The 20856-nt window shown below is 56.6% G+C and overlaps 2 protein-coding genes across 2 annotated transcripts in view; one reads left to right on the top strand and one right to left on the bottom strand.

Moving 5' to 3' along the window:
• Window positions 1-13803, top strand: part of SIL1 (SIL1 nucleotide exchange factor) — a 131342-nt gene extending 117539 nt beyond the window's left edge. The window contains exons 9-11 of the mRNA XM_068157828.1: window positions 10738-10834; window positions 12243-12407; window positions 13337-13803. Of these exons, the coding sequence (XP_068013929.1) occupies window positions 10738-10834; window positions 12243-12407; window positions 13337-13687 (613 nt within the window). The 3' untranslated portion in view covers window positions 13688-13803. The remainder of the gene's footprint in view (window positions 1-10737; window positions 10835-12242; window positions 12408-13336) is intronic.
• Window positions 13804-17815: 4012 nt separating this feature from the next.
• The window catches only part of CTNNA1 (catenin alpha 1), a 165021-nt gene continuing 161980 nt past the window's right edge, over window positions 17816-20856 (bottom strand). The window contains exon 18 of the mRNA XM_068157813.1: window positions 17816-19002. Coding sequence (XP_068013914.1) covers window positions 18715-19002 — 288 coding nt within the window. The 3' untranslated portion in view covers window positions 17816-18714. The remainder of the gene's footprint in view (window positions 19003-20856) is intronic.

Below are 20856 nucleotides of genomic sequence, written 5' to 3' on the forward strand. Positions count from 1 at the left end.
TGCTTGGCTTTCTGGGCTGCAAGTGCTCACTGCTGGCTCCTGTTGAGCTTCTCCTCCCCCAGCACCCCCAAGACCTTTTCTCCAGGGCTGCTCTCAAGCCAGTCCCTGCCCAGCCTATATCAGTGCCTGGGATTGCCCCAACCCAGCTGCAGCACCTTGAATTTGGTCTTGTTGAACTTCATGAGGTTGGCTTGGGCCCAGCTCTGCAGCCTGTCCAGGTCCCTCTGGATGGATCCCTTCCCTCCAGCTATCAGCTGCACCACACAGCTTGGTGCTGAGGGTGCCTCAATGCCACTGTCCAGGTCACCAACAAAGATGTTAAACAAGACTGGTTCCTGTGCTGATCCCTGAGGGACTCCTCTTGTCCCTGGCCTCCACTTGGCCATGGACGCACAGACAGCCCCTCTTTGGGTGTGGCCATCAAACCAGTTCTTTACCCACTGAATGGTCCATCCATGAAACCCATCCTGCACCAGTTTGGAGACCAGGATGTTGTGCAGGACAGTGTTGAAGGCTTTGCTCAGGTCCAGGAAATTAAGTTGCTTGATGCAGAGTAAGTTGCTGAGGTTTCTCCAGGAGCTGCTGTTATGCAAACCAGCTAAACAATGAAGGTTCCCCAGCTTTTGTAGATGAAGCTTTTATCTTCTTTCTCTCCCTGGCTGGAAGCATTGCCCAGGCCTCACTTTTGGAGCTGAAATCTCTGCTTGGCATTTGCAAGGTGGTGATTTGGTTTTGGAAAGGGAGCAGAGTCTGGGGTCTGAATCATGACTCAGTGAAACAAATTGACTCAAAATGATTCTGATGGCACTGTGAAACCTAGTGGGACTGGGAACAGCCAGAGCTTCACACGTGGCATCGTGATGGGGGTGACTCTCCCTGTGTGCCAGAAGCTCTGGGGGAGCAGACTGGGCTGAGATGATGCCAGTGTCCAGTTCTGGGCCCCTCAGTTCAAGAAGGACCTCAGGGAACTGCTTGAGAGAGTCCAGGGCAGAGCCATGAAAATGATTCGGGGAGTGGAACATCTTCCTTATGAGGAGAGCCTGAGGGAGCTGAGGGCTCTGTAGCCTGGAGAAGAGGAGCCCGAGGGTGACCTCGTTGCTGTTGATAAAGATGTGCAGGGTGAGTGCCCAGAGGCTGGAGCCAGGCTCTGCTGGGGGATGCCCAATGCCAACACAAGGGGCAGTGGTGGAAGCTGAGGCAGAGGAAGTTCCATGGAAACAGGAGGAAAAATTATTTCCCTGTGAGGGTGACACAACACAGGAACAGGCTGCCAGGGGGCTTGTGGAGCCTCCCTCTCTGGAGATATTCAAGACCTGCCTGGATGTGTTCCTGTGTGACCTGCCCCAGGTGCTCCTGCTCTGGCAGGGGGGTTGGACTGGATGATCCCTCAAGGTCCCTTCCAGCCCCTAACACTGTGTGATTCTGTGACTCTGCAGGTGAGGAGCAGCTCGGTTCAGGAGGAGCCATACCCCGGGTGATGGTGGCCGGGGGTGCTCCGGGGCACGCCGGGAAGCAGAGCAGGTGGGAGCTGAGGGAAGGCTTTGCTTGCTGCAGGGCTCCGCCTGCATGGGTGAGGGGAGGAAGGCGGTGAGCTGCGAAGCAGATGGCAGGGTTAAAATAGGACAGAGCATGGTGGAGCTGCTGCTGGAAGGGAGAGGAGTGAAGTGCCTGTTCTCACACTTCGCTTTGTGTCTTGGGGAAGAGCTGGAGAGTGCCTGCGCTCTGCTGGCATTCCCAGCAGGGACACGGCAGGAGAAGGCTTCCTGCTGAGGCTTGGTTTTTGTATACAATATTAGCACTTGTCTTAAAGAAAAATCAGCTCAAATGAGCAAGCAAACAAATAAAGCAAATAACAATGGAAGGCCTTTTCCTCGGGCCACCTTTTCCTGTCTCTCAGGATAATCAGTGGGATGTGTTAGCTGGGAACTAGCTGCTGCTGGAGAATCTGAGCTGAAGTGTTGGGAGCCTGGCAGTTAGCACCAGGGCTGCTTCTCTTGGTGCCTTCAGACAGCTTTTTGCAGTGATTTTGTGCTGCCTCAGGCTTTTGGTGGAAGATTTGTGTAATTTTGCAAGCCTTGAATTATGCTCAGTGCTCGTCCTCTCCTCAGCCCCAGTGAGGCCACAGCTGCAGTACTGGGTCCGGTTCTGGGCTCCCCAGTTCAAGAGAGACAGGGAAGTGCTGGAGAGAGTACAGCAGAGGCTAAAAAGCTGCTGAGGGGTCTGGAGCATCTGTGTGAGGAGGAAAGGCTGAGAGCCCTGGGGCTGGTGAGCCTGGAGAAGAGCAGCCCCAGAGGGGATATGAGCAATGCTCAGCAAGAGATAAAAGGTGGGGAGCAAGAGGCTGGGGCCAGACTCTTGTCAGTGGTATCCAGCAATGGGAGAAGGGGCAATGGGCACAAGCTGGAACCCAGGAGGTTCCATCTAAACAGGAGGAGGCCTGGAGGCCTGGAGCAGGCTTCCCAGAGGTTGTGGAATCTCCTTGTGTGGAGAGCTTCCAACCCCCCTGAGCATTGTGATCCTGGGCGAGCTGCTGTGGGTGCCCTGCTTTATCAGGGAGGTTGGACTGGATGATCTCCAGAGGTCTCTTTCACCTCCCACCATGCTGGGATTCAGAGGGTCGTGATTCTGTGACGTGGCAGATCTGTCAGGGATGCTTCAGAGCAAAGCTGCCTCACTGTAAGTGACTGTTGCAGAGAGGTCTTGTTCAGGGGCTCCGAAGCAGCAGCCAGGAGGCAGGTCAGACCTCAGGTGCTCTGCACTTGCCACCATCCCAGGGTGGCTGAATTTTGGAGGGAGAAAGCTGGAGGCATGCAGAGTGTGAAGAAGGGAAGGAGCAGGCAGGCAGGAGCCCAGCACTCACATTTGCACCCTGGTGCTGCTGCTGCCTGCACCATCTGCAGTTTCCCCATCGATAAATCAGGGGCTGCTTTGAAGTCACTCTGATGAAAGGCCCTGGGTGAGCTCCAGGACATGGCAGTAATCCTCCAGCATTGCTCTTCTTCCTTGCTGGGCTGTAATGGTTAAAAAGAAAGCAACACAGTTTCTGTGGGCTGGAGCTAAAGCAGTGTGGCAGTGCAGGAGTTCTGCTGGCCTCCCGGAGAAGCACTCTCTGGTTGTGAGGAGCCAGCCCACCCTTGGGCACCCGTCTGCGCTTCACCAGGCCTCAAATAACAGGCAGTGTGCTGGGAGCAGGGCACACAGACCCTCAAAATCAAGCACTGCTTTGGGTGATTGACAGTGGCAGTTCCTGCGGTGTCCTACTCTTGCTCATGCCCCCTGGAGTTCCTGTGGTGTCCTCTTGCTCGAAGGGCTGGGCTGGGCTGGGCTGGGCTGGGCTGGACAGGGCAGGGCAGGGCAGGGCAGGGCAGGGCAGGGCAGGGAAGGGAAGGGAAGGGAAGGGAAGGGAAGGGAAGGGAAGGGAAGGGAAGGGAAGGGAAGGGAAGGGAAGGGAAGGGAAGGGAAGGGAAGGGAAGGGAAGGGAAGGGAAGGGAAGGGGCTTTTCTTCTGGCTTGCTAGCCGTGGTGCAGGCAGGCCTTGGTGAGGCTTTGGGGGGGTGTGCTCCACCTCGGGGGTGACTCAGAAGCTCCCTGGGTGCCAGCCTCCATCAGCCCATGGCAGTCACACCGTCACGTGCTGGGCTCCGGCTCCCGCGCCGCGGTCCCTTTGCTCCTCTTAGCAACAAACCCTCCCTAACCTAATTGCTCATTACAGGCTGTGCTGGCATCCTGTCATCCATTATGTCACGTTGAGGGCTGCTGCTGCTCCCCTGCTCCCGCGGCGAGCGCCTGGCTCGGCCGAAAGTGAGCAGGCAGCCTCGCATTGAAGTGGAGATTTTCATCTTCTGGGGGCCTTTTGTGTCAGTCTCTCCTGTATTCCCTGCTTTTGAACATCTGAGGCTGCTTTCATGCCTCACATCTTCCCTAGGAAATTGTTGTATTGTGTTGCCTATTGAAACCTCGTTTGCCTTTTGTCGGGTTCCTCTCCCCCCTCCCCCGGCCCCCCCCTTCCTTCTGGGCTCTATTTTGATCACCACAACTACTTAGGGCTCTATTTTTTTTCTGGGGTTTTTTTCATCTCCTTAAGTTGCAGCTCTGAAGGCCTTTGTCTGCCATAAACTCAGGTTTGAGCTGAGGCTTTTCTAGGCCAGTTCTGCTGCCTGCAGACCTCAGTGGGGACACTGGGTGCTTCATCCCTCCTTCTCCTCCTAGCTCCAAACAGCCACAGGCAGCCTTGCTGAGGTTGGGGCTGTTTGATCACAACTCTGTGCACCTGATGCTGTGCATGCAAACGGCTCTTCGGCTGGCAGCGTCCTCCTGGACCCTGCAGTAACAGAAATGCTCTGTGCTGATGTAAGAGATTCAGCAACCTGCACTAAAGAATCATCTCCTGACATGACAGAGCCAGGACAAGCTCACCATGAGCCAGCACTGTGCCCTCGTGGCCAAGAAGGCCAATGGTCTGTTGGAGAGCATTGAGAAGAATGTGGCCAGCAGGTTAAGGGAGCTTGTCCTTCCCCCCTGCTCTGCCCAGCTGCAGTACTGGGTCCAGTTCTGGGCTCCTCACTTCAAGAGGGACAGGGAATTGCTGGAGAGAGTCCAGAAGAGGCTACAAAGCTGCTGAGGGTCCTGGGGCAGCTCTGTGAGAAGGAAAGGCTGAGAGCCTTGGGGCTGAGAGCCTGGAGAAGAGCAGCCCCAGAGGGGAGCTGCTCAGTGCTCAGCAAGAGCTGAAGGGTGGGGTACAAGAAGCTGGGGCCAGGCTCCTGTCAGTGGTGCCCAGGGGCAAGACAAGGGGCAACAGATGCCAAGTGGAACCCAGGACGTTCCATCTAAACAGGAGGAGAAAGTTGTTTGGTGTGAGGGTGCTGGAGGCCTGGAGCAGGCTGCCCAGAGAGGTTGTGGAGTCTCCTTGTGTGGAGAGCTTCCAACCCCCCCTGGGCATTGTGCTCCCAGGCAAGTTGCTGTAGCTGCCCTGCTTTAGTAGAGGGCTTGGACTGGATGATCTCCAGAGGCCCCTTCCAACCTTCACCATGCTGGGACTGTGGGATTCTATGAGCTAGACTCAGTGCTGCTGCTGTCAACCCTCTGAGCTGACATCACCACCAGTGCTTTGGCTGCAGGAGGCAGCAGGTTCCCCACACCTGTCACCTCTCACTTGGACTATTTTAGTGCTTTTTGTTTCTTTTTCTTCACCCTCCAATCTCAGAGGCAGTCGTGCAGGCTCTAATGAGCTGCTCCTCATCCTGCCTCTTTGTTCTGCCCTCACTCAGAGTCTCAGACTTACAGCTGTAGTTAGGGCTGGAGCTGCTGAATTCCAGTCAAGCCTTTAAATGTTGACATTGTAATGACCAGGTTTGCCTCCCTGTCTGTTATTTGCCAGGTACTTTTAAGATTAATGTACTTACCAGGGCTGTCAGAAACCCTCCAGATACCCAGATCTCTGCAAATGTGGTTGGCTTTTCTATCTGTGTCCCTGCTTGCATTGCTTTTGGCTTCCTGGACTCACACAAATCATAAATCATAGAATGCTTCAGGCTGGAAGGGACCCTTGAAGGTCATCTTGTCCCACCCCCCTGCAGTCAGCAGGGGCAGAGAATCATAGAATCCTAGAGGTTGGAAGGGACCTCTGAAGGTCATCCAGTCCAACCTTGTTGGCATGGGCAAGGACACCTCCCACCAGCCCAGGCTGCTCAAGGCCTCATCCAGCCTGGCCTTGAACAACTCCAGGGAGGGGACATCCACAACCTTCCTGGGCAACCTGTTCCAGTGTCCCAAGACTCCCACTGGAAATAATTTCTTCCTCATCTCCAGTCTCAGTCTTCCCTCTTCAAGCTCAAAGCCATCTTGTCTTGTCCTATCACTCCAAGCCCTTGTAAAAAGTCCCTCTGCAGCTTTCTTGTAGCCTCCCTTCAGGGACTGGAAGGCTGCTATAGATCCCCAATTCCTTCAGCCTGTCCCCACAGGGGAGGTTCTCCAGCTCTCCAGTCATCTTTGTGGCCTCCTCTGGACTCAGGAGCTGCATGCTAGAACTGGATTCAGGAACACACAGATCAGGATGAAAGGCAGAACAGAGCCCTCCTGGGACACCTGCAGTGGAAGAAGAGGCTTGACCCTCAGCTTGCTCCTGAAGATGCCATCCATGGGCTGCAATCCCTTGTTGGGCAGCTGAGGGTCACCTGTCCTGTCTGCTCCTTCCTGCAGCTGCCACCTCTGACTTCCTGCACCCCAAGGTGTGGCACAAGCTGTGGCAGTGTCCTTGGTCTGCAGAGGAGCAAGTCTCAGGCAGAACCTTTCTGCAGCCCAGCCCTTGGCAGGAACTCTTCTCATCAGCTTCTCCCTGCTGGAAGCAGCCCCTGGCTGTGCAAACCTGCCCTGGACTGCAGCAAGTGCCAGGACTGAGCAGAGCCTGAGCTGGGAAGTGACAGCACTGAGCAGTAATGGGTCTGGTCTAGCTCAAAGCAGGACACTCCCAGGATGACCCCAGGTGCATAAATCTAGGACAGACCTTTCAAAGTTGATCCAGACTGCACATGCAAGGTGTGTGGGAAGGCTGAAAAGCAGCAACTCAGCCCTGAGGCAACAGTGGCTCTGGAGTTAGGTGAGAACTTGCAACACAGCAGCAAAATTAGATCTAAATTAAAAAACACCAACAGGAAAGCCAAGATGTGTGGAGGGACCTGGGGGCTTGAAGCACAGAGCAGGGCAGGCAGGCAGGCAAATGCCTTCATCTCTGCTGCTCTGGTAAGGACATGCTCTGAATATTGATTGCACAGGATCCCACAATCCCAGCATGCTGGGGATCTATTCCCTTCCAACCCAAACCATTCCATGATTCTCTGATTCCAAAAGTGTGTCCAGCAGGTCTGGGGAGGTTCTGCTCCCCCTCTGCTCTGCCCTGCTGACACCACAGCTGCAATCCTGTGTCCAGCTCTGGGCTCCCCGGGTCAAGAGACAGAGACCTGCTGGAGAGATTCCAAGAGAGAGCCATGAGAATGATTTGGGGACTTGAGCATCTCCCCTGTGAAGTGAGACTGAGAGCCCTGGGGCTGTTTAGTCTGGAGAAGACTGAGAGGGATCTGATCAATGCCTATCAATAGCTGAGGGGTGGGGGGCAAGGGGAGGGGGCCAGGCTCTGTTGAGTGGTGCACAGGAGTGAGACAAGGACCAATGGAGACAAACTTGAACAGAGAAGGTTTCAGCTCAACATGAGGAGAAACTTCTTTACAGTGAGGAGGAGGTTCTTCACCATGGGAGTGGTGAAGCCCTGGAATGGGTTGTCCAGGGAGGTGGTTGAGGCCCCGTCCCTGGAGGTGTTTAAGCCCAGGCTGGACGAGGCTCTGGCCAGGCTGATCTAGTGTGGGATGTCCCTGCCCATGGCAGGGGGGTTGGAACTAGATGATCCTTGTGGTCCCTTCCAACCCTGACTGATACTATGATTCTAGAGTGAGGGTGACAGAGCCCTGGAGCAGGCTGCCCAGAGAGGTTGTGGAGTCTCCTCTGGAGCCTTTCCAGCCCCACCTGGATGCTTTCCTGTGTGGACTACCCTGGGTGACCCTGTTTTGGCAGGGGGGTCGGACTCAATGATCCCTGCAGGTCCCTTCTGCGACTCTGTGATTTCTTTTGTTCAGGCTGATGTTCCCTGAGTTTGTCCAGAGCTGTGCTGGGTTCCCTAAGCTCTCCAGCAGGCACTGCTGTTAGTGTCAGGCTGCTGACAGTAGAGACATCAAGCAACAGGAGAGCTGAGCAGTGAGCAGCACGGCTGCCATCCAGGAAGGCTTCCCAGCCTCCAGACGTGCTCCTTGGCAAATGCTCCATGCTTCAGAGGTTTTAATTAGATCCAGGCCTGCAGGTGACCAGCCAAGCAGTAAGAGGCAGGCTGATTTTTTTGCAGTGGTGTCCCTTGCTGTGGAGGTTTCTGTTAGTTATTGCAGACAGATGTGACAGGAGAACCTGGCTGTCCCAAAGGCCACGTTTGACTGCCACGAAGTGGTCACTGGCACAGGGCAGGGCCTGCTTGCAAGCTTGGGCTGCACTTAATGCTGCTCTCTCCCTTGCCCACAGTGACCTGCAGGTGACATTTGGTCAGATGTTTGGATCTGAAGTTGTATTTTTCTATGTGTCAGAGGTGCCAGCTTCTCCTTGGGGTTTGGAAATGCAGATGGAGTTTTGTCTTCTCTCATTCTGGGGTTGTTCAGCCTGGAGAAAAGGAGGCTCAGAGCTTCTGGCTCTCTACAACTCCCTGAAAGGGAATTGGGCTCTTCTCCCTAGTGACAAGTGATAGGATGAGAGGAAATGTCTTCAGATTGTACCAGGTGAGGTTTAAGTTGGACGTGAGGAGCAATTCCTTCCCCAAAAGAGTTGTCAAGCATTGGAACAGGCTGCTCAGGGCTGAGTTCTCCTGCCTTGAGGGCTTTCAAAGATATGTAGACCTCTCCTGTTGCTGCAGGAGGAGCCTGCTGCACCTGCTGGCATGGTGAGGGTGGGGGGTAAACATATCTTGGTGTGTGCATCATCAGATCTCCCCTGGACTCAGGCACCATCACAAGCTGGTTTGCTCCCAGGGCTGCTGGGGCTGCCTCGGGCTGCTGGGGCTGCCTCAGTCTGCAGGCACATGTCTGGGCCATGCTGGCCAAATCCCTCCTGCAGGAGGATCTTGAAGCTCCTGGGATTTCCCTTTCTCCTTCTTGCCCTCTCTGGGCCGGTCACAGATGTTCCCTCCTCAGCGAGGTGCCTGTGCCGTGGCTCTGCCTGGGTGCCTGCCACAGCAAGTGGCTGAGGGAGGAGAAATCCAAGGTAGTTTTCAAGAGCCCCCCTTTCCCTGCCTGGAGGTCAGCTCATATGGTAGGTAACTCTCCAATGGCATTGCTTAGAACTAGCATTATTTTCCTTTCTACACCCAGTAGGGCTTTGTTTACATTTTGCCACCTTCTGTTCAAGATCTGTGACCTGTTTCAAAGGCACAGCCTAAAACTACCACAATGGGAGTTGCAGCCAGGAGCCTGCCCAGCAGATCTGCCACCTCTGAGCTGTGGATGACCCCCAACGGTGCACGAAGCAAGGCCTGGATGGAGCAGGGAGGGCTGGGAGCTTGCCCAGCACCTTGGCTGCCCTTAGTGCTTTGCTGCTGCGTTTCTGGGAGCCCTGGGTTTAATTCAGAGCTGCTCTCTGCCCAAGTCCATTGGCCTTCTGTTGTTGGTTTGTGTGACCCTCTCTGCCTGTGTGTCTCATTTCTTGGATGATGCTTGGCACTGGCTGCTCCCGCAGCTCTCTAGGAGCCGTGGGAGCCGTGTGTGTGGTGCTGCAGCAGGGCTGTGTGACCTTTGTCTGGCCAGGGTGCAACTGCTGCTTCAAAGCCAAGTTAAAGTCAAGTGCTTGGAGCTCTTCCTCAGAGCGTGGGAGCCCTGGGATCAGGGATGCAGACAGCTGGTTTGTTGTGCTCCAGCAGTGAGAGCCCTGCCAAAGAGGGAGCCTGTAGCTTCTAACCTCTTCTGCCACCTTCAAAGGCACACAAGAAGCAGCTTTGCAAAGTGTCTGCTTGGCTGAGGTGCCCCTGCCCAAGCAGCTGGTACCCAGGGGCAAGGCTTCTCTTTATCTCCACCCAGAGCAGCTCTTCACATCCAGACCTGAAACTATGGCCTGGTTCTTGTGGGCAGAAGGATGTGTTTAGCCATTTTCAGTCCTTGGGGAAAAGCTCTTCAAGCAAGAGATGTGTGGGTGGTGAGACCAGGCACAGATTGTAATTCAGAGGCACTGGGGCCAAGCAGGACCTTCCTCCAGGTGAGCTGCAGGGATGGAGCTGCTGCAGCACAGGAGGCTTTACATAAATCAGCATCTTCACAGCCAGGGAGGAGCAGGCGAGGGGGGGAGAGGGGAGCTGGAATAAAGGGCTGGTGAGGAATCCACGTGCTGTGGGTGACCCTGCTTTAGCAGGGAGGTTGGACTAGATGGTCCCCAGAGCTCCCTGGCAAGCCCCCTGCCCCTGCCCCCATGCTGGGATTCTGCAGCAGGAGCAATGCAGAGCGAGAGGATTCATAGCTGAGGGTGACACACAGAGGAAGGCTTCTTGCTGGGGAAGAGGGGAGGATGTGGGCACATGGTAGGGTGCTGTGGATGGCCCAGGGTGTCCTTCCCTAGCCCTGTGGACATTGCTTCAGGTTGTGTTGGTTGTGTGCTGTACTGCAGGTGGCCTGCAGGGCTTTGCACCTTCTCCATAACCACATGCTGTGGCTGGTGTGAGCCTGTGGGATTTGCTCTGGCATCAAGCTGGATTGACCCTCATCCATGTGCACCATGAGGTGCTGCCCCAGGCAGAGCTGGTGTCCATCCCATCCTGCTGTGCCATGCTCTCCTCCTGACATGCCTTTGGGTTTCTTTCCTGCAGCAACCCCAAAGTCCAGGCAGAGCTGGTGTCCATCCCATCCTGCTGTGCCATGCTCTCCTCCTGACATGCCTTTGGGTTTCTTTCCTGCAGCAACCCCAAAGTCCAGGCAGAGCTGGTGTCCATCCCATCCTGCTGTGCCATGCTCTCCTCCTGACATGCCTTTGGGTTTCTTTCCTGCAGTCACCCCAAAGTCCAGGCAGAGCTGGTGTCCATCCCATCCTGCTGTGCCATGCTCTCCTCCTGACATGCCTTTGGGTTTCTTCCCTGCAGCTGCCCCAAAGTCCAGGCAGAGCTGGTGTCCATCCCATCCTGCTGTGCCATGCTCTCCTCCTGACATGCCTTTGGGTTTCTTCCCTGCAGCAACCCCAAAGTGCAGATCGAAGCCATCGAGGGGGGAGCGCTGCAGAAGCTCCTGGTGATCCTGGCCACCGAGCAGCCCCTGGCTGTCAAGAAGAAGGTGAGCAAATGGGGTGAAGCCATGGCTGTGCTGAACTGGCTGCAAGTGCTCCTCAGGACAGCACTGACATGGGCAGAGTGTGGGACTCCATGCTGGTAGGGCTTTGCTCCCCAGGGGTGCAGTGGCTCAGATCTCCCCCAGCAGCGCTGGCTGGCCACGAGTCTCAGCCCTGGCACACACAGGAGCTCTGCAGGGGACAGGGCTGCTGGGGGAGGAGGGGGCAGGGTGCCCATGGCAGGCAGCAGGCTCATGGGCCAACAGCCGTGGGAGGTGAGGCTTAGCAGGAGCTAATTTGCGGGGCCAGCGCCGCCTCCTGCCCCGGCAGCGGCTACGGAGCCCCCAGGCAGATGTGCAGCGCTGTCCGTCGGGCGGGGGGCCCTGCTCGGCGGCTCCCTGGAGCATGAGATGTGATTACCCTGCCGCAGCGTGCCCTGCCACCTCTGCTTATGGGACTGGCTGCTCCCGGAGACACGGCCCCACGGCTCTGCGGCTGTCCTCTTGCCGGAGGGGCTTCTGCAGCCCGAGCAGCCCCCGGCCCTGCCCGTGGCACTGGTGCCCCTGCCGGCCTGCAGCCAGCCCCTTCGGGCCATAGGAAGAGTCCTCCAGCCAGGGAGAGGCACTGGACAGGCTGAGGAGCTCCCTTGCTTTTGGCCATGGGTGTGAGGAGGTCCAGGCTGGGACTCATCATGGTCATGTCCACGGGTTGCACAAGAGAGAATGTTCCCCTGTGCCTCATAATCTCTAGGGGGTCAGGCTGTGCTGAGCAGTGCTGGACCCCTCCTCCTTCACCCCATTGCCACTGTGAGGCTCACAGAGCCCTGGAGCAGGCTGCCCATAGAGGTTGTGGAGTCTCCTTCTCTGGAGCCTTTCCAGCCCTGTCTGGATGTGTTCCTGTGTGACCGGTGCTGGATTCTCTGGCAGGGGGGTTGGACTTGATCTTCAAAGGTCCCTTCCAACCCCCAATATCCTGTGATCCTATGATCATCTTGAGAGGATCGGGCTCTGCTGAGCAGTGCTGGATCCCTCCTCCTTGCTTCACCCTGTCCTTAGCCTGTAGCAGCCTCTGTCCCAAGGACCAGTGTGGGTGAAGTAGGAGAGGTGATGGTGCTGGGTCTGTTCAGGTGCTGGCCACAGGTCCCTCTGGGTTATCATTCTAGCAAACATGGTGAGAGTCTGCCTTGGAGTCTGGGTGGAAGTCACCCAAGTTTGGGCAAGATTGTGGCACTGGGAAGGGTTGGGATCAGAAGAAAAGGGAAGAGTCCCTCAACAAGAGGCAGTTTGCATCTCCTGAGGGGTTCTGCACAAACAAGTTGGAGTCTGTTTCTCCTGTCGCCATGGGGTGCTGTGAAGAGAGGCTGTGCCAGTGGAGCTGCCACCATGCTGATATCAGGACCTGTCTCCCCCCCAGGCTCTCTTTGCACTGTCCTCCATGCTGAGACACTTCCCCTACGCCCAGCAGCAGTTCCTCAAGCTGGGAGGCCTCCAGGTCCTCAGGAGCCTCTTCAGGCAGAAGGGAATGGAGACGCTTCACGTCCGTGTGGTGACGCTGCTCTATGACCTCATTGTGGAGAAGGTGAGGAGCCAGGAGGGAGGGATGGCACCCAACCAGGCACTCCCAACCTTCACCCCTTGCTCGGCTGAAGGGGCTGTGGAGTTTCAGCTAAAATGATCATATTTTTAGAGTCTTAGAAGTGGTTAGGTTGGAAGAGAGTTTTAAGGTGAGCAAGTCCAACCATTGACTGAGCATTGCCAAGGCCATCGCCATGTCCCTCAGCACCACATCCATGTGGGTTTTCAGTCCCTCCATGGATGGGGACGCCATCACTGCCCTGGGCAGCCTGCTCCAGGCCTTGACAACCCTTTTAGGGAAGAAATTGTTCCTCATGTCCAACGTAAACCTCCCCAGATGCAACTTGAGGCCCTTTCCTCTTGTTGTATCTCTTGCCCCTTCAGAGAAGAGAGTCACAGAATGGTGGGGTTGGAAGGGACCTCTGGAAGGGACCCCCCCCCCCCGCTAAAGCAGGGCACCCACAGCAGCTTGCCCAGGAGCACAGTGGCCAGGGTGGGTTGGAAGCTCTCCACAACCTCTCTGGGCAGCCTGTTCCAGGCCTCCAGCACCCTCACACCAAACAAGTTTTTCTTCAAGTGGAACCTCCTGGGTTCCAGTTTGTTCCTGTTGTCCCTTGTCCTGCTGTCAGGCACCATGGACAAGACTCTGGCACCATGCTCTTGCCCTCTTCCTTCCCTTGGGTCCCCTTCTGGGCTGTGTGATGCCCACTTCCCCAGTCACTGAGTTTTCCAGGTTGGGCAACCAGCTCTGTAGCCAGCTCCACGCACAGACAGCGAGGAACTGGGACAGCACCTTCTGTGGCGAGTCACCCCCCAGGGCAGGCGTTCTGGGGCAAGCAGCCTCCTCCCCCACTGCCTGCCACCTCCTGGAAGCAGCTGCTCTCTGGTGAAGGTATTAATGAATGAATCCCCCCTGTCCCCTGCTCCCCACAGCTGCTGCTGGAGGACTCCCAGCAGGAGGACCAGCTGGAGGAGAAGATCCTTCAGTACCGGCAGGTGAGGCTGGTGCCGGCGGTGGTGGAGCAGGACTGGTGCGCGGCGGTGTCCGGCCTGCTGGCGGCGCCCGAGCACGACACCCGGGAGAAGGCGCTCAAGACGGTGGCGGTGCTGATGGCCTTCTGCAGGGAGCGCTACCGGCGGGACCGGGCCCTCAGCAGCACCCTGGGCCTCCTGCGGCGCGAGTACGAGGAGCTGGCGGCCCAGGAGCGCAGCGAAGGGGACAAGGATGGCTACTTCGGTGAGCTCCTGGGCTCTGTCAACACCGTCATCCAGCAGCTAGGGTGAGGGCGGCTGCAGGCGCCCTTCAGGGGACTCGAGGCAGCAGCCTGAGGGAGGCTTGCTGGCCCCAGTGTAAAAGCACTCTGGAATAAACTGCCGGGCTGGATGGGGTCCCACCAGGGGCTGGGGGTGCTGATGGCGTCGTTATTCCCAGCCCTGCGTGGGGCACCTCTTTCACACAGCCTCCTGCTGGAAGCACACAGCTCTGTGCCCTGGAGGGAGCCAGGGAGAGCCTCAGCTTACCGTGCCTCCACCCACAGTAGCTTAGGAGTGTGCTCAGCCTGCCTGCAGGACTGCTTGGGGTGGGAAGGACTGGGGGATGAGGCACTGTCCTTGCTGGGCAGCCCTGCCCTGCTCTTGGTCTTGCCTGGTGCTGACCCGTGGAGCCTGTCATCATTGCTTGGCTTCTGCAGGATGCATCTCAGCACTTGGACAGCCCCAGAGCTCCACCCTGCTGTCCTCTCCTTCTGCCGTGTGCATGGAGGGGAGCCTTTCACACCAGGCTTTTGCCTTCTCTTGGCCCACACAGCCCAGGTGCCTGGTGTCCTGCGTGGGGCCCATGCCCAGCTGGTGCTAGCCAAGATGTCTGGTGTCCTGCATGTCCCCACGTGCCTCTGGAAGGTGACAGAGAAGTGCAGGCAAGCACTGGGGCAACGTCCCTGTCACAAAAGCCAGCCCAGGCTGGTGTCCCTGCTAATGACAGGTTTGGGCCCAAAACGGTGCTGCTGCTCCACAGCCTGGGGTAATGACAGGGCTGCTGCCCTGCTGCCAGCCTCTCCCTCAGTGGCTGTGGGCAGGACAATGACAGGGACAGGGACAATCCTGTCCTGCCCCAGTTGCTGTGCACAGGGAGCAGAGACATGGGATTGTCACAGGCACGTCCTGCTGCACTGACTCACATCCCACTGACCCAAATTCCCACAGCTGGCACAGCCTGGCACAGCAGCTCCTTGGGACTGCCACCGTGGTCCTGGCACTGAGCGAGCAGGGACTAGGGGAGTCCTGGGGCAGATGGGGACCCCAGGTATGGTTTGGAAATAGCAGGACACCCCCCCCACCACCCCCCCAAATGTCCCCATGGCCAAGGTGTAGAGCATTAAGCAGCCTGTCTGGGTTGGCATTGCACACACAGCCTGGCCAGCAGCAGCCTTTTTGCTCCTTGTGCCCACAGGAACATCAAGAGGGTCATGATGGTCCCACCTCAGCTCCCCCAACCCCAAATGCTGGCATGGGATGGGCAGGGAAGGGGCTTGGAGCAGACAACAGTGGCTCTGCTTTGCTGGGATGCTTGCCAGGCTCCAGGCACAGGGCAATCCTGAGCCTTCAGCACTCCAGTAGCTGATGTTAGCTTCCCTGCCCATGTGCTGGGGGGTTGGACCCCCCCCTTCCCTCCCACCCCCACTCTGCCTTCCCTAATTGCATGGTTGGGGGTTGGCCTCCTTGGCTTGGTTTGATCCTGGCATCCATGCTGGCTGCTGCCCATCAATGCAGCTTAGGGTGCTCTGCTCACCCTCTCCACACCCATCCTGCCCTGCTCATGAGGACCTCCCTGCAGCCAGGAGAGCCCCCATCCCCCATCTCCAAGCCAGGCAGCAGGAGAAGCTGTTAAAGCAGCATAAATTCAGTGTGACTTCATTCACCACTGAGCTGAATTCAGAGCACTTGAAATTTGGCAGCAGGCCTTCTCCTGGGGGCTTGCTGTGCTTCCACTGGCACCCTTTAAAAGATGATGCAGGATTCATCCTCCTGAGCTGCCCTGTGCAGCCAGGTCCACTCTCCCAGGGCGGGCAGGAGAGCTGCTGGGCTCAGGCACGGCCTCACTGTGTGCTCCCAGTGCCACAGCAGAGCAGAAACATCCCAAACCCTTCCTGTTCCACATGTCACAGCATCTTGGGGTGTTGGAGGTGGTGACTGAGGGGCAGCCATGGGCAGCTCCTGTTCCACAGCCATCTCAGGGTGTTGAAGGTGGTGACTGAGGGGCAGCCATGGGCAGCTCCTGTTCCACAACCATCTCAGGGTGTTGGAGGTGGTGACTGAGGGGCAGCCATGGGCAGCTCCTGTTCCACAGCCATCTCAGGGTGTTGGAGGTGGTGACTGAGGGGCAGCCATGACCAGCTCCTGTTCCACAGCCATCTCAGGGTGTTGGAGGTGGTGACAGGGAGCAGCCATGACCAGCTCCTGTTCCACAGCCATCTCAGGGTGTTGGAGGTGGTGACAGGGAGCAGCCATGGGCAGCTCCTGTTCCACAGCCATCTCAGGGTGTTGGAGGTGGTGACAGGGAGCAGCCATGGGCAGCTCCTGTTCCACAGCCATCTCAGGGTGTTGGAGGTGGTGACTGAGGGGCAGCCATGGGCAGCTCCTGTTCCACAGCCATCTCAGGGTGTTGGAGGTGGTGACTGAGGGGCAGCCATGGGCAGCTCCTGTTCCACAGCCATCTCAGGGTGTTGGAGGTGGTGACTGAGGGGCAGCCATGGGCAGCTCCTGTTCCACAGCCATCTCAGGGTGTTGGAGGTGGTGACAGGGAGCAGCCATGGGCAGCTCCTGTTCCACAGCCATCTCAGGGTGTTGGAGGTGGTGACAGGGAGCAGCCATGGGCAGCTCCTGTTCCACAACCATCTCAGGGTGTTGGAGGTGGTGACTGAGGGGCAGCCATGACCAGCTCCTGTTCCACAACCATCTCAGGGTGTTGGAGGTGGTGACTGAGGGGCAGCCATGACCAGCTCCTGTTCCACAGCCATCTCAGGGTGTTGGAGGTGGTGACAGGGAGCAGCCATGGGCAGCTCTCAACCATGCAGGTGGTGAATCTGCAGGGTCTCACAGCCCTTCCCTGCCCAAAGCTGCTGCTGGTCCCCTCTGTCCCCACAGAGCTGAGGCCTAAGCTTGGCCTGCTCCCCAGCTGGGTTTTCAGACCAGCCTGCATCAGGTGGAGCGGTGACCTGGTGCTCCAAGTTTGTAGCATGAACTAAGGTGATATTTATTGAAGCTCTAAGAACAGAGGCATGTGTCTGTGCAACCCAGGAGCTTCCATCTGAACAGGAGAAACTTCGCTTGTGAGGCCACAGCTGGAGAACTGGATCCAGTTCTGGGCTCCCCAAGTCAAGAGAGAGTGCTGGAGAGAGTGCAGTGGAGGCTCAGAAGCTGCTGAGGGTCCTGGAGCAGCTCTGTGAGGAGGAAAGGCTGAGAGCCCTGGAGGTGTTGAGCCTGGAGAAGAGCAGCCCCAGAGGGGATCTGAGCAATGCTCAGCAAGAGATAAGAGGGGGGAGGGGGCAAGAAGCTGTGGTGACTGCTCAGTGGTGCCCAGGGACAGCACCAGGGGCAATGGGCACAAGCTGGCTCCCAGCAGGTTCCAACTGAAGAGGAGGAGAAAGTTGTTTGGTGTGAGGGTGCTGGAGGCCTGGAGCAGGCTGCCCAGAGAGGCTGTGGAGTCTCCTTGTGTGGAGAGCTTCCAACCCCCCCTGGGCATTGTGCTGCTGGGCAAGCTGCTGTGGGTGCCTGCTGGAGCAGGGTGCTTGGACTGGATGAGCTCCAGAGGTCCCTTCCAGCCCTCCCCCCCGCGCTGGGATTCTGTGGTGGCTTATGAAAACCAGAACAGAATTGAGCTGTTTATTATTTGTACTTAGGAGGCTGAAACGCTTGAAAATATATAACAACTGTGGCAAAAAAAATACCCCACCCCACCCCCTTAGCTTAATTTAGCTTAATTCTGATCGGTGTTGTGGTGCCACGACAGCAACAACCTTGATCCAGTCAATTAGAACTGATCGAGAGGAATGAGAGTGCAGCATCCCACGGCCAAGGCTCTGGCATGCCACCGCGCAGGCTGCTTTCCATCTCAATGGCTGCTTTCGAGCGGCTCCGACCTGTGCCAGCTCGTCCCCTCCTCTCCCGCGCTCGACTGGTGAGTGTAAAACACCCTGGAATTCTCCAAATTGAAATGAAAACGTTGGGATGATCGCCTTGGAGCCGCGCTCGGCACACATAACGCGGAGGCTAAACGGCGGCCCCCGCAAAGGCTCTTTGCTGGGTGGCACCGGGAGCCGGAGCAATTAAGAGCTGGTGAGTACAGAGCCCCATTTGCATCTGAATGGTGGGGAGGGGGAGCAGGGGCGGCTCCATTCGCAGCACCACAATGCACCAGCTGGTAAAAGCAACTTTATTAGTGTCCCGCAGCAAAAAAAAATACATTAGTCATTTGTAACCAGGCATTAAAATTCCCCTCTGGTGTCACACAGAAAGCGATCGGCCGCCTCCAGGCTCGCCTGCTGAGCTGGCTTTGCTCTGGGGGCCTCCCTCAAGCTGAAGGGAGCACTAACCCCCCCCCCCACCGAAAAGTCACAACGACCCAGCCCCGAGGCAGCCCAGGAGAGGCAGCGTCACATAACCAACTCACCACCGAGGACATCCCCAACCCCAGCCCAGCCCAGGGTCTGTGTTCCAGCCGCGGCAGCACCAGCCCGTGGTGTTCTCTGAGCACACAGAGCTCGCTCCCTCTGCACCCCACGGCAGGAAGCCACTAAGAGAGACCAAGAGTTAATTCTTTCTATCCTTTCCTGAACAGACCTACACTATCCTCTCTGGCTCGCAAGCCAGCCTGTGCTGTCTCTGAGCAGCACGCTTCACCTGTCAGAGTTAACCTGTTAGTGTTAACCTGTTAGTGTTGCTGTCAAACCCTCTTTGGTTATAGAAATATTTGATTTAAAGCAAGATTATACAAAAAAAACCCCACCCAAACCAAACCCCCAAACCAACCCAGTTTCAGCTAAAACTGCACCCCTGCCATCTAAAAAAGCCACCTAACTGAACACGCTGCTGCAGGCTGAGGGCTACAGTGATTGACAGGACTTGGAAAGGCTGGGGATTGCCCCAGGGAATCTAAAACACAGTTATCAAAATTATATTAAGTAAATACATTTGGAGCTGGAAAAAAAAAAAACAACAACCAAACAATAATTCCTTGGAATAGTCAAAGTAGAGTTCAGGGAAGTAGCAGTGGGAGGGCAGAGCCCACAGAGAAGCAGGCCGGGGAGGCCGCTTCAAATGCTCTCCATGGCCTTGAACTCGCTGAGAGCCTGCACGGGGTTGACGTGTTTCTTCTGGGAGGCTCTCTTGATTTTGGTTTGGGTTTCATCCTGCTTCTCCCTCTTGACCAGAGGTTTCTTCTCTGGTGCCTTCATCTTCCACGAGACAGCAGGCAGATTGAGGGAGGCCATGCCCTGGGACTTCTGGTACTTGGTGGATGCCACGTAGGAAGCCTTGACGGTCTGCACCACCGCGTTCATCAGGTTCTTGGCCGCTTGGATGAGAGACATGGCACTGTCCACCTGCCAAGGGCAACACAGAGCGCATGGGGTTGGGAGGCACCCTCCAAGGGCACCTTGTCCAACCCCCCAGCAGCCAGCAGGGATGCCTCCAACTAGATCAGGTTGCCCAGGGGCACAGCAAGTCTGATCTTGAACATCTCCAGGCACAGGGCCTCAGCCGCATCCCTGGGCAGCCTGTTCAGTGTTTCACCACCCTCATGGTACAGAGCTTCCTCCTGATGTCCAGCCTAAATCTCCCCTGCTCCAGTTTCAAACCACTGTCCCTCAGCCTATTCCCACAGGCCCTTCTAAACAGTTCCTCCCCAGCCTTCCTGTAGGTCCCCTTCAGACACTGAAATGCAGCCCTAAGGTCTCCCTGGAGCTTCTCCTCTCCAGGCTGCACAGCCCCAACTCCTTCAGCCTGAGGAGGGAGGAGTGGCAGAGTCAAGATGTGGTGTGACCACAACCCATTCACCTGTGCTGCTGGTGGGGAGGAGGTAAAGAAGTCAGGAGGGAAGCTTAGCAGGAACAAGGTGGTGGTGGGGAGGGAGGCAGGGGAAGCGGTTTTAAAATGTGGTTTTATTTCTCATCACCACTCTGACTTGATTGGCAATCAATTAAGCTAATTTCCCCAAACTGAGTCTGTTTTGGCCATGACAGCAACTCCTGAGTGACCTCCTTGTCCCTATCTTGCCCCATGAGCCTTTCTTTTTATCTTCTCTCCCTTGCCCAGCTGAGGAGGGGAGTGACAGAGTGGCTTTGGTGGCCACATGGCATCCAGCCAGGACCAACCCTCCACTGTGACTAAGCTTGAACAGTAGCTTCTTCTCTAATGAAGTTAATCAAGCTGTAATAATGTCTTAATCACTGCTAATAGATATTTAAATCACCCCAGCATATTGAGTTACATTGAAAGGAAGGAGCAGGACTGCATCTTCAGCCAGGCCTGCAGCCCTTCCCCAGGAGGTTCCTGAGTTACAGCTTTAGAATGAGGGAAAAAATAATAACAGTGGAGAAAAAAAGCTGAAGCTTTAGTGTCAGCAAAGGGGGAGGGCCAACAATGGGGCAGGACACCTCACCTGGCACCCCACTTCTCCAGGTCCTAGTGCTCTGGCTAGGACCTTCAGCTTGTGAATGCTGAATGGCCTGGGGTCAAGTGTTGGTCTTCAGCAGGGTTTTGGTCTTGGGCAGGGTCTACACCCTGAAATTCCTGTGTTGTGGGCATCGAGGGAAGGTGTTGGGGGAAAGCTTGAAGCCATTGCTTGCCTAGCAGCAAACCAAGCTGCTTCTCTTACAGCACTGCTACCTTGCTTTCCATCAGGCTGGGCTTTGAGTGCTGCAACAGCAGGGCAGGTCTGTGCCCCCCAGCAAAGCAGTGCTGTCTGCTTTCCCCAGCCCAGCCACCATGCTGGAGAACACCTGCAGTGCACTCCCAGGAATCTCCACAGCAGGAACCACCATTTTAAATGCAAGGAGGGCATGGAGGCACTTTGCTAAAGGAGCTGTGGGACTGCTCTGCCTGCCTCGGATGGTAGGTGGATGGGGCAGGATGGTAACACTGAGGAGAGCTTCACTCAGCCTGCTGAAGTCCCTGGACTGGCAGAGGTCTCCATCTGGTAATGTGACAGAAGTTTCACACTACTGCTGTTGGCAGTGGGCAGAGTGGTGGAGAGCAGCTCAGCCCAGGTGAGACTGCAGCCAGCAGCCTGTTCATGGCAGTAATTCCAAGGGGAAGGATCTGTAAATTCTGCAGACACAGAGTAACTGCAGTGAAACCCTGGAGCAGGGAGCCCTGCACAATGCCACAGCCACTGCTGTGACAGCAGTGTGCCCTCAGCCTGCCAGCTAACAGGACAGAGGGACACAGCCACATGC

The sequence above is a fragment of the Melanerpes formicivorus genome, unplaced genomic scaffold (genome assembly GCF_026170545.1).
Source record: "Melanerpes formicivorus ecotype bairdi unplaced genomic scaffold, bMelFor1.0.p_v2 SCAF_2, whole genome shotgun sequence".
Lineage (NCBI taxonomy): Eukaryota > Metazoa > Chordata > Aves > Piciformes > Picidae > Melanerpes > Melanerpes formicivorus.